A 19945-nucleotide genomic window follows, 5' to 3' on the forward strand; every position below is an offset into this window, starting at 1 on the left:
TGATACGGGATGTTAAACTTGTTTAAACATATATAAAGAAAAGAGGACTGGACCTAAAACAGACCCTGGGATACCCCACAGGTTACAGAAGCAGTAAGAGACATTGAATGACCAACATGTACAGAAAAGTCCTGCCATTGAGGTAATCTGCAAACCACTTAAGAGCATTGTACCCCGAATAACAACCTAATGCTCAAGTCTGTTAATCAGAACGTCATGATCAACCATGTCAAACACAGTGCTCAAATCCAATAAAAGTAGCATTGAGCACTTCCCTGAATCACCTGCCAGCAGAAGATCATTCGTCACTCTGTGACATTCTGTGCTGTGAAATGTTGTGAATCCCGACTGAAACTTATCAAGAATATCATTGTGTCCCAAAAAAAGCCCGTTGCTGGGTACCCACGAGTTTATCCAAAATGTTGTCAAGAAATGGTAATTTGGAAATTGGACGAAAGCTACTAGGAACCAAGGGATTAGCCTCTTTTAAGAGGGGTTGAATCTCTGCATGCTTAAAGAACATAGGAAAAGTACTTGTATGCAATGATCTATTAACAGTTGACAGCACATTAGGACCAATTCCATCAAACACCCCTTTAAAGAATTGAGCAGGCATCAAATCAAGGACAAAAAGATTACTTCATACAACTTGTAATTTTCGTCAGCTCCAAAAAAGAGACTGCCTGAAACTGATGGAGTACAGTGGAGTGAATGACGTCCCCCCTACAGATCCTGAGAAACAGGCACAATGTTAGCTCTGATAGCAGTTATTTTATTGATAAAGTCTTGCAAAAAGTCATCACAAGAGAGTGATGACCCAGCATTTGCAGAACCCCTAGATGGATTAAGCACAGCATCAACAATACTAAATAATACTTGAGATTTGCTCGCAATAAAATTTGGAAAAAATGTTGTTCTTATAGCCTTCACAGCCTCTTCGTAATTAACAAGGGACATTTTGAAGATCTCATAGGAGACCTGGAGGCAATCCTTCCACTTTCTCTCGGCCTTCCTACATGTCCTTCTCAGAGAGCGTGTAGTGTCATTAACCAGTGGCTGTCTTCTGGGCTTACATTTCCTTTCTTTAAATGGAGCTACAACATTCAAAATATCCACACAGATAAATGTGAATTGATTCACCTCCTATCAATTATGGAGAGTCCACTGCTAAACAGTGTCATCTCCAGACAGAGGAGCAGCTTCAGCGACAGACTGCTGTCACTGTCCTGCTCCACTGACAGACTGAGGAGATCGTTCCTCCCCCAAACTATGCGACTCTTCAGTTTCACCCGGGGGGGGGGGGGGGGGGGGGGGTAAATGTTAACATTATTCAAAGTTATTGTCTGTTTTTACCTGCATTTTTATTACTCTTTAATATTGTTTTTTGTATCAGTATGCTGCTGCTGGAGTATGTGAATTTCCCCTTGAGATTAATAAAGTATCTATCTATCTATCGATCTAACTTATGTTGCAGGTTGAGGCCCTTATCGTCCTCTTGAACCCTCTGACTCGACTCCAGACACCGGGTAAAAGTCCAAATATTACTTTATTTTGAACAATACAGTGCACAAAGCACCCTCCACTCCACAATACTCATAAATCAATAAACACTACAGTAATCAATCCTCCACACTCCCAGACACTTCACCACCCTTCCTCCCAGCTCAGTTCAGTGTACTGGTTTCCCAGAGACCTTTATATAGTCCCTGACCCAGAAGGGTTTCTTCCTTCTGTCCATGTGATCATGAACACTTCCGGGTCGGATAAAAAGCTCCTTACTTCAACCCGGAAGCACGTCGTTTCCTCTTGTCGTGATCATGACACACCTCCGGGTTATAGGGCAAGTAAGAGTCCGGCAGCCTCCCCACAGCGACTCCTGGTGGTCCCCATGGTATCCAGCAGGGCTGTGCATATAAACTACAAAGTCCATGAGGCCCTGCTGGAATTCGGGGAACGTCCACACTGTTGGGAGAGCTCCACCTGGCGGCCTTGGGGTGAGGGCCGGAATATTTAGCCGGCCACCCACCACACTTAACAAAATCAACAGACTCCGTAAGATATAAAAAATCTTTGGCCAGAGGTTTGGAAGGACAACAAATATGAATATTAAAGTTTCCAAGAACTAAAACATGATTGTAGCTGCTGGAATATAAGGTGTTATCAGGCACAGGTAAAACGCGTGTCGAAATTCTCCAAGTCCAAAAGTTCGATTTAAAAATATTTAGTGAAAGTTAAAAGCAAATAATCCACACAAGAATAAAAGGAAAAATAGTTCACATAGAATAAAAGGCAAAAAAAAAAGAAAAATGTATCTTCTATAAACTTAGCTTTCCTTGAAGAAAGTTGTTATTTCTCTACTTAACACTAGAATTACCAGAGTCTACGAAAAAACTCGTAGATCCGGCCCACCTTAAAACCGTTCTCAGCTCTCTTTTGTCTTCTAAATGTGCCGATTTAACACGAGCAGCTAGCAGCCGGCTATTCCATCCCCCACCGCCACAGAACGTTCACTAAGTTTTCCCAGCTCATGCCTTGTTTGATTATCTGGGAGCGACTGCACTGCTGGAATTTTAGAGTGGAAATAATAGGTCGCTATTTGGAACACACGCAGTTCATGTGTGTTCCGTTTCTACAGTAATCTGTGTAAACACATTTTTAAAACAGAAACGTTTTTCATATTTTACTAGTAAATGACAAAATGTAGGCATATACTATATAATGTATGAAGCCTGATGTCCAAAGATCAAGTAAACACTTTCACAAAAGGTTCAAGGATGAAACAACATCTTCCGTGGCGTAGCGGTAAGATTTGCTGACTTGTAATCAAGCATCCCCGGTTCGATCCCCGCTCACTCCTATATTTGCCGTTTTCAGTAGTGAGCTCCTCTTTTTGTTAATGTTAATAACAGTGCATCCCAAACATCGTGGCAGAGCTCAATTACAATGAGGTGCACTAGTAGCTTGGCAAAAGGGTAAAGTGCTTGCCCTGAAATAGAAAGACAAGAAAGTTGTTTTGTCTTCTTAGCACTGTACATAATGCAGCTACGGTCACTGTACAGGTAAAAGGCAACAAGCAGGTTATGAAGCATTGTGCTATGGTCGACTACAATAGCACGATGGGTGGCGTAGATTGTGCAGATCAAAAATTGACTTTCTATCCTGTTAATGCAGAGACAACTAAAGAAATACTACAAAAGGATATTTCGTCATCTGGTGGAACAGTACATTTGGAATGCATTTGTCTTATACAAACAAAAAGCTGGCGAAACTGTATCTCATGCAAACTTTACATGCCAGCTTATACAAAAAATCATTGCTGCACATCCACTGTCCACACTACTGCTAAAGAGACGTGGTCAACCCAGCACATTGTGGATCAATCCAGAGCATCTTATTGGTAGACATTTTATTTATTATATACGTGCAACAGAAAAAAAACAGAATCCAACTCGTACCTGTGCAGTATGCTGTTCAAAATCTGATAAATTTGGAAAGAAAATTTGAAAAGAAACGCACTATTATTGTCCTGACTGTGACATTGGATTGTCTTTCACTGTGCTTTAAGATTTACCATACAAAGGACTCATTATTTTGAGATTATATACCATTTTAGCGTCATTGGTATTATTTCTATTACTGTTATTATTTTTGTTATTATTTATTTCATATTATTTTTATTCATCATTACTATTATTTGCATCATTATTATACATTTGAGATTTAATAAAAATGTAATTTTTCATGCCAAAAAAATGCAATGCTTTTTACGTTTTTTTTTTTTTTTTGTTTTTTTTTTTTTAATAAAATGCAACCCAAGAAGGTTAATCAATTGAACCTCAAAGCTAGAAAAGGTCTCAGTAGGTAATAACCAACATTTAAAGTGATTCTTAATATTAGAATCCCTGAAGCCTATAAAAAAAGTTGTAATCCTGGGCCACCTTAAATTCCTTCGCACCTCTCAATTAGTGTCTTTTGTTTTGCAAATGTATTGATCAGCACAACCAGCAAGCCGACTGCTATCCCATCCTACCACTGCCGGCGCTCAACTTGGACAAAAGTTCTCCCAGCTCAAGTCTCTGTTTATCTGGGTGTGAGGTGCCTGGAGTTGTATAGGGTAAATAATATATCATTATTTGGAAAACATGCATTTCATGTGTGTTCCGTGTTTACAGTGATCTGCATAAATCAGGATGACAGGAAATGCGAGGCAAGAAATATTGACCACATACCTAATACAGAAACTTTTTTTTTCATGTTTTAATAATAATTGACAAAATGTAGACATGAAATGTATAATGTGTGAAGACTGTTGTCCAAATATCAAATAAACACTTTCACAAAAGGTACAAGTAAAAAAGACAAGTGTGCTTTTATTCAAGAATATAACCAAAGAAAAAGAAATCGGGTTAGGGTATGACGCTGACACAACTGCTTGGATGGTACAGTGGTAAGTACAGTTGACTCATAATCAAGAGGTTCCCAGTTCGATTCCAGGCGCTTCTTAGATTTACCGTTTTTGAGTAGTGAGCTGTTTTTATTGTTAATATTGTAGAATAAAAACATACATTTGATTTGAGTCTGTAACAGCCAGTGTAAATATATGGTACTTATAATAGTTAACGTTTTATTTTTTATTCAGTTTTATTCTCTCAATCATGTTCACGCTCCTTCTGATCTGACAATGCTGTTTTCAAATCAAGATGTTCTATAACAGAGGTGAACTCGGATGAGGAAGAGGGTTCTACATCAGAGAAATAGAACAAAAACCCTTCCTGCAAGAAATGTTTATTCACACATAAGAACAACACAGCTGCACCAGGCGTAAAGGCGAAAGATGGCACCATTTTATTGCAGCAACAGGTTGGACATCATCCTGTGAGTAAACTTGCCACACGCATGTCCTTCAGCGAAACAGCAGGGCTTACAGAGTTTGCCAAGGTATCGTGCAAAGTTCTGTTTGCGATTTATGTTTCTTGATGATCTTTATATAAAAAACATATGTTACTTATATAAATGCCACATCAAATTCTGTTTACCTATATTTATTTACTTACCTTCCTACTGCATAAAGTCATAAGTGGACTGCAGAGCTTCCTGTGTTTGATCGATATAAGCATGCTGACAAAGTACATGTGCAATGTCACTCCATATTTAGGAAATGATCAGTTACGAAAAGTGTGACGGCAGCTTTCACCTGCAGCTATACACTTCAGAACGTGAGAGACTCTCCACGCTAGTGTTTAGATCTGGCAGTGCCATGCGGACACCTCAGTACGTGAGCAATCACACTGAGAATGCAGTCAGACTTCTTCTTTCTGGGCACATACACAGTCAGCATGGCAGTGCCAGATCTAAACACTAGCATGGATAGTTGTTCACGTACTGAAGTGTCTATAGCTGCAGGTGGAAGCTGCCTTTGCACTTTTTGTAACTGATCTTTTCCTAAATAAGGAGTGGCATTGCACATATACTTTGTCATACTTCATGTCAAAATTTTGCCAATAGTACTATAATATGAAAAAAGTTTGTTTTAGGTATGTGTTCAACATATTTTGCCTTACATTTCCTGTTATCCTACATTTACCCAGATAGGTGTAGGCACAGAACACACATGAAATGCATGTGTTCCAATCTGAACCCGAGCGGTGTTTTATTATTGGACTTCTGTGCTCGTCACGGATTGTCCATAGCAAACACCATGTTCAAGTATAGGGGTGTTCATATGTGCACTTGGCACTAGGACACCCTAGGCCTCAGTTTGATGATCGACTTGGTGGTCGTGTCGTCGGACTTGCGGCCACATGTCTTGGACACTCCGGTGAAGAGAGGGGCAGAGCTGTCAACTGATCACCACCTGGTGGTGAGTTGGCTTCGATGGTGGGGGAGGATGCCGGTCAGGTCTGGTAGGCCCAAACGTGTTGTGACGGTCTGCTGGGAACGTCTGGCAGAGCCCCCTGTCAGAAGTAGCTTCAACTCCCACCTCCGGCAGAACTTCGACCATGTCCCGAGGGAGGTGGGGGACATTGAGTCCGAATGGGCCATGTTCCGTGCCTCTATTGTTGAGGCGGCTGACCGGAGCTGTGGCCGTAAGGTGGTCGGTGCCTGTCGTGGCAGCAATCCTCGAACCTGTTGGTGGACACCGGCGGTGAGGGATGCTGTCAAGCTGAAGAAGGAGTCCTACCGGTCCCTTTTGTCCTGTGGGACTCTGGAGGCAGCTAATAGGTACTGGGAGGCCAAGCGGAATGCGGCTTCGGTGGTTGCTGAGGCAAAAACTCGGACATGGGAGGAGTTTGGGGAGACCATGGGGAACGACTTTCGGACGGCTACGAGGAGATTCTGGTCCACTGTCCGGCGCCTCAGGAGGGGGAAGCAGTGCAGTGTCAACACTGTATATGGTGGGGATGGTGCACTGCTGACCTCGACTTGGGACGTTGTGGGTCGGTGGGGGGAGTACTTCGAAGACCTCCTCAATCCCACTAACATGCCTTCCAATGAGGAAGCAGAGCCTGGGGACTCGGAGGTGGGCTCCCCCATCTCTGAGACTGAGGTCACCGAGGTGGTCAGAAAACTCCTCGGTGGCAGTGCCCCGGCGGTGGATGAGATACGCCCGGAGTTCCTCGAGGCTCTGGATGTTGTAGGACTGTCTTGGTTGACCCGTCTCTGCAACATCGCATGGACATCAGGGACAGTACTTCTGGATTGGCAGACTGGGGTGGTGGTCCCCTTCTTTAATAAGGGGGACAGGACGGTGTGTTCCAACTACAGAGGGATCACACTCCTCAGCCTACCTGGAAAAGTCTATTCGGGGGTCCAGGAGAGGAGGGTCCGTCGGATAGTCGAGCCTCGGATTCAGGAGGAACAGTGTGGTTTTCGTCCTGGTCACGGAACAGTGGACCAGCTCTACACCCTTAGCAGAGTCCTGGAGGGTGCATGGGAGTTCGCCCAACCAGTCTACATGTGTTTTGTGGACTTGGAAAAGACGTTCGACCGTGTCCCTCGGGGAAACCTGTGGGGGGGTGCTCCGGGAGTATGGGGTACTGGACCCCCTGATAAGGGCTGTTCGGTCCCTGTACAACCAGTGTCAGAGCTTGGTCCGCATTGCCGGCAGTAAGTCGAACCCGTTTCCAGAGAGAGTTGGACTCCGCAAGGGCTCCCCTTTGTCACCGATTCTGTTCATAACATTTATGGACAGAATTTCTAGGCGCAGCCAGGGTGTTGAGGGGGTCCGGTTTGGTGGACTCAGGATTGGGTCACTGCTTTTTGCAGATGATGTTGTCCTGTTTGCTTCATCAGGCCGTGATCTTCAGCTCTCTCTGGATCGGTTCGCAGCCGAGTGTGAAGCAGCTGGGATGAGAATCAGCACCTCCAAATCCGAGACCATGGTCCTCAGCCGGAAAAGGGTGGAGTGCCCTCTCAGGGTTGGTAGCGAGATCCTGCCCCAAGTGGAGGAGTTCAAGTATCTCGGGGTCTTGTTCACGAGTGAGGGAAGAATGGAGCGTGAGATCAACAGGCGGATCGGTGCGGCGTCCGCAGTGATGCGGGCTCTGCATCGGTCTGTCCTGGTGAAAAAGGAGCTGAGCCGTAAGGCAAAGCTCTCAATTTACCAGTCGATCTATGTTCCTACCCTCACCTATGGTCATGAGCTATGGGTAGTGACCGAAAGAACGAGATCGCGAATACAAGCGGCTGAAATGAGTTTCCTCCGCAGTGTGTCTGGGCTCTCCCTTAAAGATAGGGTGAGAAGCTCAGTCATTCGGGAGGGGCTCAGAGTAGAGCCGCTGCTCCTCCGTATCGAGAGGAGTCAGATGAGGTGGCTCGGGCATCTGATCAGGATGCCTTCTGGACGCCTCCCTGGTGAGGTGTTCCAGGCACGTCCAACCGGGAGGAGGCCCTGGGGAAGACCCAGGACACGCTGGAGGGACTATGTCTCCCGTCTGGCCTGGGAATGCCTCGGGATTCTCCCGGAAGAGCTAGAAGAAGTGGCCAGGGAGAGGGAAGTCTGGGCATCTCTGCTCAAGCTGCTGCCCCCGCGACCCGACCTCGGATGAGCAGAAGAGAATGGATGGATGGATGCATTTACCCTGTACAACTCAAGGCACCTCACACCCAGATAAAATAGACTTGAGCCTGGAGAACATTTTGTCAGAGTTGAGCTGCGGTAGTGGGGTATCCTTCAATAAGGGCGCACACAAAAAGGCGAGCTTCAAATGGGCGACTTCAGTTGGGCGCGCCGAATAAAAGCACACGTAAATAAAGGCGAGCTTCAAAAGGGCGACCTCAATTGAGCGCGGCGAATAAAGGCGTTCGTAGATAATTTAGATAATAATAAAATATCTACGTGGCATAGCACATAGTTGCATTTGCCTTTATTTGCTGCGCCCAATTGAGGTCGCCCTTTCGAAGCTCGCCCTTTATTTACGCGCGCCCAATTGAGGTCTCCCTTTTGAAGCTCGCCTTTTTGTGCGCACCCTTATTGAATAGAACCGCAGTAGTGGGAGTATGGAATAGCAGGCTGCTTGTGCTGATCAACACATTTGCAAAACGAAATATGTTAATGGAGCGGTGCAAAGGAATTTAAGGTGGCCCGGGAGTACGACTTTTTTTGTAGGCTTCAAGGATTCTAGTGTTAAAAACATGGCCTGTAAACCTGGGATTGCTAACAAAAAACTACAATCTGGAGGAAGAGATTCAGAAAAAGGCTTAGGTCACTCACTCAGCCAAGTCTCTGTCAGAAAAAAAGAAGTCCAATTCATGAGAGACACAAGTTTCATTTAAAATAAAAGATTTTTTTTCAATAAAGATCTAGTATTGAACAATGTGATTTGAATAATGGAGCAATTGCTCAGTAACTGTTGTGGAGATCCAATAGGCAAAGGTTACCATAATTAACTCCACCACTATGAAGCTGCGGGAAACCAGGAAGACATCGGAGAGATCTAACTTGCTGATCCATGGCCACAGGTCGAAGACCAGTAAATCTACGTTCTAGGGACTGGCGGAGAAGAAGATGATTCCACTTGTCACAGTCTTCCCAGATACGTGCATCAAATGATCGATGAAACAAAGACAGTTTCAGCTTAATCCTCACCAGAACACCACTCTATTTACCCCTGCGCTTCTTCCGGTGCTGCCGTATGCAAAATGAGCAGCATACACACGACAACAAGATTGTGAGTGAAATGGGGCAAGAAGGAGGACAATGAAGTAATCACTGTCCTCAAATCCACCACACGATCCAATAACTACGGAACGCATATCCATACATTTGATGGTCATAATGTATTACAGACATGGAAAAAACAATGGAGATCAGCACAGATAGAACTAACGCAGCAAAAGGAAACAACAACAGACAAGCCGACTGGTACACTGGTGCCATCTTGTTTGGTTGATTACCACAAAGTAATTGCCACAAAATTACCATAAAGTAATAGTACTAGAGCATTCATCGGTTGTCAGCTCTCATGGACACAGAGCATGCACCTGTGACTAAAGGCAAGATAAACATGTTTGGTTTTGTTTGAGTGAGTCGCTTATTATTTGGCTGGATTCATAAGAATGGACTGGTGACTGTATCTGACTCTCAAGATTATGTAAATGGAGGGTATGACTGAAAATTACTTGAAAAGTCATCTAATGTGACATGGCCTTTAACATAAAGCAAAATTTTCTATGTTTTATTAAATGCTGACCTTTTTGTTGGCTCTGGCTTAAATGCAAGTTTTCCATCTGTCATCTATGCTTTCTTTTTAATAACAATCCATTTCTCTGCTCTCATGAGTTCAGAATTAGTCATTTTTGTGTATGACTGGATTATATAATTGCCAGTAACTTCTTGCTGGGGTGGAACCATGAATGTTGCCATATAAATGTAATGAATTAGTATTATTATTATTATTATTTCATATTTCCTTTTTTTATTGTTTCAGGAATACATGTTTAATTACACATTAATCAACTGGATAGTTTGGTAAATATCTGAATCTATAGACCACAGAAAGCATCTACAACTGGTTGACGGGGAGTTTGGGTTTCACTGACATTGCTACAGGATTCTACATTGTTATAGGACATAGCACCAGTGATGATAATGTTAAAGATGATCCAAAGTTGATTCATTCAACTATTATTAAAAATTCTTCCAATCACAAAGCAGTTTTAGCATCCAAGTCTGAAATTATATGTGCCTCACTATAAAATGGACTTGAATAAATGCCTGCCATCAATAAATGGATAAAGGTTAATCAGGACTTCTTTCTACCATATTCTGAATAGCGCCTTTGCATGTGCTAAATAACTGTTTCATTCTGTCTCATTGTGGCTTTTTTCTGTTGCACTTAGTAATGATATACAGGTGTATGATAGCTTTGTCTTTTTCAAAATTGTAAGGGTTTGCTTTGATTAATTGGTGTAGTGTCATCAGTTCATTTCAGTGGAGTGTGTACACAGTGTAATTAAATTCCTGTATGCATGTTGACCTACATAGTGCATGCTCCTACTGACCTTGTCTGGTGGTTGGAATGTCACTCTGTTAGTTATGTATACTGTAACTTCACAAAATAATAGATAGTAGTCAGTGAAACAGATGAGTTTCCTTTAGCATACAGTTTTGCAAAATTGATGCTGAACTTCATTTTCTCAACTGCAAAACTCACTAAAAAGGGTGTTTAGGAATTTTAAATGTTATCTGGGGACTGATAGAAAGTAACATGGCTTTTTAAGGGTTTGACAACACTGTATACCTTTGGACCCATATATTTATCAGAAAGTGTCCAGATGAAAACAAAATGCTAAAATAACTATCTTTTGAAAATTTAACATGGCTAAACACAACTGACCATGAGACAAAATAACAGTACTCTTAGAGAAAAGGTGTAATCCAGCAAGACCGTAAAACTGTTATCCACATTACTTGAACAGAAAATGCTGTACCTGCTGCCTTAGATGAGATCCTGCTTTCTCTGCCACAAAATGTTACTTATCTTGATAGTGGTATCTTGCCATCTGCCCCAGAACACTCCTTCTGCCTAATGGAAATTGCAGCCCCCATTACAGCTCTGGTTTTTGCATGGCCCCCTTTCGTTATAGGCTCTCTCTTCTTATTATTTAATATCGCCTATATTTAAAGTTAGTTCAATGACAACGTGCGTGGAAAATTTTGGAAAAATCATTTCATCCTTTTTTGTGTGATTGTTGAACAAACAGGTCATGTTTTTTTATATAATTAAGATTTATTTTTATAGCCAACTTCTAGAAATATTTACATTATTAAGTTATAACTTAAATTAAAAATTGAAATCTTTAAAGGTTATGGAGTCATGGGCCCACAAGCCAGGTTTAACTTAGGTTTAGTTACATAGAGCAAAATTTTATTTTGGCCCAAAGGGACATTTACTCAGCCTATGATTATGTATTTCTTTCACATTACTGTACGCAGCTGGTGTCTTTAGAAATTGAAGACCAATTTGTGATAGAATAAGTCCTGTGTTAGATACTTGGCAGTATTTCAAAGATCAGCTGTGTTTTACTAAATGCTGAATTTGTTTCCTGTTATAATGGTTCATATTTTGTAAATATTGCAAAAAAAATTATTTTCTGATTTCCTCACTATTACCATTGATTAATTAGAGATCCTTCTACCCTAACTATATGTAACAAATGGCAAATACATAGATACCTTATAGTTAATGCTGAAATGTGACCATGGCTGAACAGATTAGTAGTTCACTAATACAGAAATGGTCAAGTGAATTTCCACAACTATTTAACATTATTTTAATAGGAAAGGATTCAAAAATAAGGATTACTAACTAAGATACAGTTAAGTTACTTCAGTATTTATAATTAGATTTTATTCTTCATTGAATATAAGCTTACATATTTTAATTGAACTGGAAATTGTCACCATCATTAAAATGAAAATTACTCCTTCTAAGAAATTTTATTTTATGCCATTATTTTCCCATTTTTCTTTGAATATAGCATCAGAGTGTCTGCAAACTGATAACAAGCTGATCTGTCTATACCAGAAGAAATTTAAGTTGGTTATTCTCTATAGGGATAATATAGAATTTGTACATATATTGAAACTCCAAGGCGTAAAAGGAGTACAGCTTTAACTGTTCAATTCATTGCATCATCAACTGTTTAAATATATTTCCTAAAGCTAAATTAATTGTAGTATTAATGTAACAAAATAAAAAAAAAAAAATCTTTTTTTTTTTCTTGCAGTTTAGAAGTCATAGACCTTTCTTTGGAAACAGAACTGCTACCATTTTATAAGGTAAGCTTTTAACCTTTTTGGGTTTTTTTTTTATTCTAACTTCCAGAAGTGACAGGCTTAATTGTACAACACTAAAGTTCAACACTCCTAACAAAGGGCTGGTAGACAGCATAAATGCTCTCCAAGTTTTTTTTTTTCTGTCTGATAATAATTTAAGCCACCTTTGTACTAACATTTAAGAGGAGTATACATTTTATTCACGTATTCAGGGTTTGTTCCTGCCTTGTACTTAGTACTGTAGGGATAGGCTGGGGCTACCCATAACCTTTAGATTCATTGGGTTGAAAAATGTTTTATCTTTTAAGTTTTATTTAATCTGAAAGAACAGAAATACAAAGAAAAGAATGTAATTAATAAATGTCAACTTTTTAAATAAGCTCTATTGGAATTTAACAAGGTTTGGCAGTTTCCCCCAAACTTTTATTCTGCCTCAACATTTAATCTTTTTTGCGTCAGACCCATTTTGCTTATATCATCTGTTGTCACTTTCGTTTATGTTTGCATAGGCCATAACTAATATACAGTATATTTGATAGAGGGAATTTTTCATGTGTTATGTATATCTGTTGCGGTGGGCTGGTGCCCTGCCCGGGGTTTGTTTCCTGCCTTGCGCCCTGTGTTGGCTGGGATTGGCTCCGGCAGACCCCCGTGACCCTGTAGTTAGGATATAGCGGGTTCGATAATGGATGGATGGATGGATGTATATCTGTTAAATAAACTATAAATGATACACGTTGACGCCTACAATATATAAGTCTATAAAGATGGTCTGATTTTTAAATGTTTTTTTATTTACTAGCTGTTTTATCCTGCCTTGACCAGGAAATTTAGTGAGACAATGGTGATACACCTGTCCTTTAAAATTTGACACGAAATTGCCTTTGATTTTTGTTTTTGTTTTTTTTTTTTTTGCACAAAATGATATCATTTGAGTGTGGTATGGTGGTGCAGTGGGGTATCCTTCAATAAGGGCGCGCACAAAAAGGCGACCTTCAAAAGGGCGACCTCAATTGGGTGCGGCGAATAAATGCACGCATAAATAAAGGTGAGCTTCAAAAGGGCGACCTCAATTGAGCGCGGCGAATAAAGGCGTTCGTAGATAATTTAGATAATAATAGATAGATAATAATAAAATACCTGCGTGGCATTGCACATAGTTGCGTTTGCCTTTATTTGCTGCGCCCAATTGAGGTCGCCCTTTTGAAGCTCGCCTTTTTGTGCGCGCCCTTATTGAATAGAACCTTACCTTTGGGCTTCTGGCAGCACTGTGACATTTCTTAGCATATTATACTTGGTTTAGTATTATTAAGGACAAATCAAGAACAGGTTTCAGCTAATTTTCTTTTTTCTATACTGTTACCAGGTTTCAATTAAATCTGTCAAATAGTTTGAGATTTTGGGGTATTTCGTTTTTCTATTATTTACCATCTAAGGAGTAACTTATATGATACAAATAATCTTGCAATTAAATTGAATAAAAAAAAAAATGACATTTGATCAAATGGCAAAGTGGTATTACCATTATTGTCCAAATTTGGGATGACAAAATGTTTTTCTAAAATATGAATTTCTCTCAACAAATAACTATTACATTTTCTCTTTCTGAGTCAATTGTTATATTTGCAAATTTGCACTTTTTAGTTGTTTAGTTGCTAAGCTGAAGAAGCCTGTTAACCCATCAGGTAACTGAGGACACACCTGTTTATATGATAGACTTGATAAAGATGGAGTCGAATGTAGGCATGACAAAAGCATGCTCACAAAAGAGCAAGATTACAAATGCACACAACAAAAATGTATGCAGCAACAAATACAGCTATCCTCCCCACCTTTGGGTTAGTTTTATTTACTGAAAAGATACTCAGATTTAAAATAATATAAATCAAATTTACATGTAGTGTAACAACATATAACTCGAGAAGAAACACTATACACGCAACACAAATGAAGAGGGATCACAAGCCCATATAAATGAAAAGGTATCTGTACTGTGCACTTCTTCACAAGTAGTACAGTCATTACGTCATTGCATACGTCATTGCTAACTGTTGCATTGAAGCAGTTAAACAGGTCATATCTTGATTTGGACGTAGAAGTGGGTGATATGGTCAAAAATCCATGTCATGTTATAATTAAAATTTCAGATTATTTCAGTAGATAAATTTATAATGAATTTGTATATACTTTTCAGACTAAAATGTGCTTTATTTATTTGTTTAAAAAATGACAATGACAATAAAGAATCTGATCATAGTACTGAAGGCACAGTTTAGAGACTGTTTTGAGAGTGCACTCTCTCAAATAAGATAGCACTATGCTATTTCCCATGTTTGCAAGAGTATGAGAAGGGAACATTTTAACAACAGACATAATTTAAATTTGTGAAACAAGATAAAAGACTAAAAGTGTTAACAATAGCCTTGTTTCCTCCTGTGTCCACATTTGTTATATACTTTGTTGCTACTAGGTTATGATGAATGTATTCTGAGATTTTTCAGGTTAAGGAAGACAGGAGTTTTAATGCATTGTAGCTATTTTAAGTATTAAAGATAGAGGGTTCAAGTTAAGGTAGCTGTTTACTAAACATGATGCTGTGAGTGATGTGTTGTATGTTGTTAGCACACGCAAGTAAAAATGTGATGGTACCTTGTAAAACTGTTATATTAATGATTGTGTATATAGATGCACTTCTTTGTCATTTGAAATGTTTATTAGCACTCTACTACTCACATGGGTTTGATACCAGGTATTTTTTTAAAATCTCTCCTCATGCTTCAAATCGCTCAGATCACTGGGTCTGGGTCACATTCTGCCACTGATGACTTGCAGGTTGCTGTTATTGGGTGTGCGAGTAGGTTGTAGTAGGTTGCGATTGCATTGACTTTGGTTGCCTATAGAATCTAGGACTCTTAGTGAATTTTATCTCTGTTTGTATCTCTGCCCATCTCATGAAGACTCCTCCTCCACTTTGACATTTACACTGATTTTGCCATGAAGTCAAACTGAAATTTATGCTCATTTCCCCACATGGACCCCAGACGTGACATTCATGCTTGTTTCAGCATGGGCCAATCCGGCGCCATTATTCATGTTTGTTTCACTACTGGGGAGATCCAACATCCCCTGGTCTGATATTAGTGCTTGTTTCAAGATGGGAGATCCCAGCTCTGACATTTACGCTTGTTTCACCACAGGCCAACTTGGTTCCATTAATCATGCTCCTTCATTTCACAATGAGTGAGACCCACTGTCCCTTGATCTGATATTCATGCTACTCTCACCTTGAGGGAAAGATCTGAGATTTATGCTCATTCCACTAGGGAGACAGCCCCACTGGGTCTGATCTTTTATTCACACTTGTTTGACTGTGGTCTCGCATTCATGTTTGTTGCATCAAGGAGAACAACTCTAACATTAGTATTCGCTTCACCAATGGGGGGCCATGACCCCTCCACTTTTGTATCTTGAATAAACTTAAAAGGGGAAAACTGAGTAGAGTTTGGAAAACACTGTTGTAGGCAGTATCCTTAAAGGATATTGACATAAAACACATTTCCTATTTGCTTTTGCTTGCGCACTGTTCTTAAAGAGAGAGCCTCATGTATTCCACACAGGTCAGAAGCAAGACAATACACAAAAAGACTAGCTTTACAACCTTAATGTAGTGATATAAAGTTACATTTTTTGTTTCCATTTGTGATATAACATGCTTTACATTTTAAGAGTACTTAGAAGCTCTTCAAATATAGTAGGAATGTTATCAAAATGCCCAAAACTTAAAGCTAATAATGATTTAACATGCAAGAGATTTGTTGTTTTTGCAACTGCCTGAGATGGATGGAGCAGCCCATTAGCTGCATGTATTTGTTGCTATGCACATTTATCTGTCAACTGTTTTTATCAGCATGCATTTGTTCTGCGTGCATTTGTCTATCTGCCAAGTTGACCACACTACATTTGGGTTGAACAGATGACAAGTTAGAGATATTGAAGGGAGCAGACAAGAAGACACCAAGTGGAGGAAAAGATAAAGGACTGACCAATGAGACCTTTAATCTTAACTCTGACTGTGTGTTTTAAACAACGATAATTAATATAAACAATTATGATGCAGCTTTTTGAGTGTATTTAAAGAGGCTGAGAGATCCGGACAGTTGGTCTCATCTGTTACGGGAGATGGACGTCTGAAGCGGAACTCCGTTAGCAGCGGTGTTATTTTTTCTCTTTTTTTTTATCATCCCAAGGTAACCTGTATTTACTCATCCCGAGGAGGCTCAATTACAGTATATGCAAGCATATCTAAACATGACCGGCAGAAGAAGGGTTTAGCAAGAAACGGAAAAGACACCTAAAACTTCATCCAAGCCTAGACAGGCATCAAGTCCAAACTCAAGGTACGGCCTTTCAGAAACTGACCTGGAACAGATAGGCGAAAGCACAGATTTACTGGCACCTGAAACTGCTCAAGAGTGAAAGTACAAGCGAATTGGGCCACAATATCTTGTCGATTCCAGAAGATTCATTGAAACTGAAAATGGCCATACCTTCCATGCGGTCAACCACTCCTTGCGAGCCAAAAACATAGACTCCAACTAGGCTTGCCATTTCATCAGCAGAGTGCAGAGAAGACCAAAATTATCTATCCGAGCTGAAGGTAATGATTGCCGCACTGGCCATCATTCAAGACATAAAGGAGCTCAAGAATGATTTAAAGAAAGAAATAAATGATATAAAGAAAGAAATAAAGGACATACACAAGACAAAAGAGAAGCTATTTCAGAATATTAAAAACCAAAAAAAAACGTTTAAATAATCATTTTAAGGCAACTTTTAAACGTATGCTAGAAAAAATTGAGGAACAAATGCAGGAAAATGCATCTAAGTTTAAGAATAGACTTAGAGCACTTAGCACTCATTTGGAAGCAAACTTTCACGACTCGTATTGAAACAGCTGAACAACTGGCATTTACCACTGACGGAAAAGCAACAGCTGCAAATTCTGAATGCAAAACACTCGGAGACAGCCAAACCCAGTGAAATTTATAGCTGAACTATTCTCTAAAATAACTGGAGAGGACTTCAAATCAGACACCAAGATAGCAGCAGCTTACCACATATGGGGATCAAGTACCTCTAAACCTAGGACTCTCATTGTGCGTTTTGAAAAATTACAATTTTAATTAAATTACTCCGCAGACAGAAACATGATTATATTTGAAAATGACCTCATTTGTATTTTCCCTGATTTTTCACCCTCAACAGCTGCTAAACATGCCGCATTTTACAACATTAAACAGCACTTACAGAAAGCCGTGATCAGATACAGCTTCTTGTATCCTGCCAAACTGAAAGTGAACATTCATGGCAAGCTCTACATTTTTACTTCTATGGAGGAAGCAGAAAAAGAGCTAAAAAAAAAAAAATGATCCCAACACTTTTTTGAAATACGATTGTGGGTTGCATTCTGTTCTGGCATGGCAACAAAGATCTTACCGGCTGGTGGACCCACTTGCAATGATACTGATACTGTAATTATACATCCTATTTACTTGTTGGTCACTTTTTGGTTATGTTTTAATTACAATTATATGCATATATGTACAGTATATATGTATGTATATGTACCTTTTTGTTTTTTTGTTTTTTTTTTATGGAGGCTGTTTAACATCATACCCTTGGTTTACTGTATTAGGGCATACTATGCTTATGCAGGGCTACTGTTTAATATCATTCCCTGGGTTTACTCTCTCAAGATGGTTCAAGATTGTGTTTTATGCTTATAGTATTTGAACTGTTTTGTCAATAGATATCTCTATTTTAATACTTGTACACCAATGCTGGGGAACTTGTTTTGTTCTGGATGTGCTCTGTCTCAGGGTATTTAAGAGGAATGGGACTTTGTGAAGTCTCACGTGAGGAGGCAAAATGGGGGAGGGGGGGTGACAGGGGGAGAGAAAGAGAGCTAGCTATTTCTAGTCTAGCCTTTTAATCCTTAAAAGTGCCAACGTAATATTAGGCTTAATGGCTATAACTTTTAAGCATGACACTATTGTTATCTCCAACCACTCCCCTTTGATCATGGAGCTAAAATCACTATGCCCCACATACTCATCTCGCAGATGACGTCTTAACCCACTTATATTAGCAGATGAGAATTGTACACAATATATATCCAGGCACATCCATTTCTTTTTTAGAGACAAATACATCCTCGGGAGGTTTCTGCAGGAATAATCTGGTAGCCATTTTTTAAGTTAAGTGTGCTGCTAATTGTAAATAAATTATAGTGTTAGCAGCAAAGTGCCCCCATACCATCACACCTTCTCTCTCATTCTTAACAGTGGGAAGCACGCATGCTAACTACATCTGCTCATCTTCTCTACATCTGCAATTGAAACCATAATTAATATACGGTAAATTCATTAGACCAAAGGACCAGTTTCCAGTTATCTGATGTGTACTGTCTTTTTTTGCCTGACAAGGTTTCTTTTCATTAGCCTCCTTCAATAGTGGTTTCTTTTTAGAAATTCTATCATGAAGGTCTGATTCATTACTCTGATGTAGTCTAGCTGAAGCCAGACACATAATACAGTATATACGTATGGAGTCAGCCATGAGTGAATTTTGCTGGGTGGGAATGATTAAACTGTTCACTGATTATCACATTTCTAAACCAATCCAAAGCCTCATAAAGGCAGTGCTCAAAGTAGGGGGGTGATTTTGAGCTGCAAAGATTAGAGGTGCTTTTGTTAACCAGGTCCAATGGAGAGCAAGCTTCTGTTTACAATGAACCCCTCTACAGTCAAAGTCTCCTTGGGGGGAAAAAAAGCTACTATATATATGTTCCAGAGAGCACATTGCATGGCTTAAAAATAAACATAACCTGATGCAAGGGAAAACCCGTTCTGTAGCAACAGAATAGACATTCAAACACATCAAAAGATGAGTGGTAAATGTGAACAATATATTGCCGCAGGTGCTGTGAGTGCTGTCTGTTTAAAAAAGAACTGACATGTATATTCATGAAAATTTGAAGTGCAAAATATGCATTTGAAGTAAAAAGTGCGTCACAATCCGTCAAAAGGAATGCCATTAAAGAGTGGTAATGGCAAAGAGCCACAGGAAATGTAGATTTAAGTACTCAAAACACCATAATCAACAGATCTGCCTAACAACACCAGTAGATGCACAGATGAGGCCGCACAACATCCACCTAATGACTTCATGTCTAAAAGAATAACTAAAGGAATTAACATTATAGTCTAATTGGAAATGCAAACATGCCATGGCAAAATAGCCATAGCGTTTTAACACACTGTATATTCATAAACCACATTGCTTTTCTAAACTCTTTGTTGTTGTTATGTAATATAGCGATTCAATAGTCAAAATGATGAAAGATATTTTAGCAGACAGAAGCACTTCTCAAACATGTGGAGCCGAGTAGCTGTGGTGGTCTACGTATGTGTATCTCTGTCACTCCTGTTGTAGTGCTCATTACAGCATGAAAATTAATTGTTCAGCTTCAGTTACCTTGTGCTACTGAGCTCTTAAATGGATAACATCTTTTTAATTTTTCTCACCATCATGTCTATTATTCAGTATTTTTTGCTCTCTCCCTGAAACATCCCCAGCGATAGTTTTAAATTTACAGACTGGAGA

The 19945-nt window shown here is 39.8% G+C and overlaps 1 protein-coding gene across 1 annotated transcript in view; it reads left to right on the forward strand.

Moving 5' to 3' along the window:
• pgap1 (post-GPI attachment to proteins inositol deacylase 1) overlaps nucleotides 1-19945 on the forward strand; it is a 319938-nt gene that overhangs the window by 104849 nt on the left and 195144 nt on the right. The window contains exon 12 of the mRNA XM_051930514.1: nucleotides 12232-12283. Coding sequence (XP_051786474.1) covers nucleotides 12232-12283 — 52 coding nt within the window. The remainder of the gene's footprint in view (nucleotides 1-12231; nucleotides 12284-19945) is intronic.

This window comes from Erpetoichthys calabaricus, chromosome 8 (assembly GCF_900747795.2).
Source record: "Erpetoichthys calabaricus chromosome 8, fErpCal1.3, whole genome shotgun sequence".
In the NCBI taxonomy this organism is placed as follows: domain Eukaryota; kingdom Metazoa; phylum Chordata; class Cladistia; order Polypteriformes; family Polypteridae; genus Erpetoichthys; species Erpetoichthys calabaricus.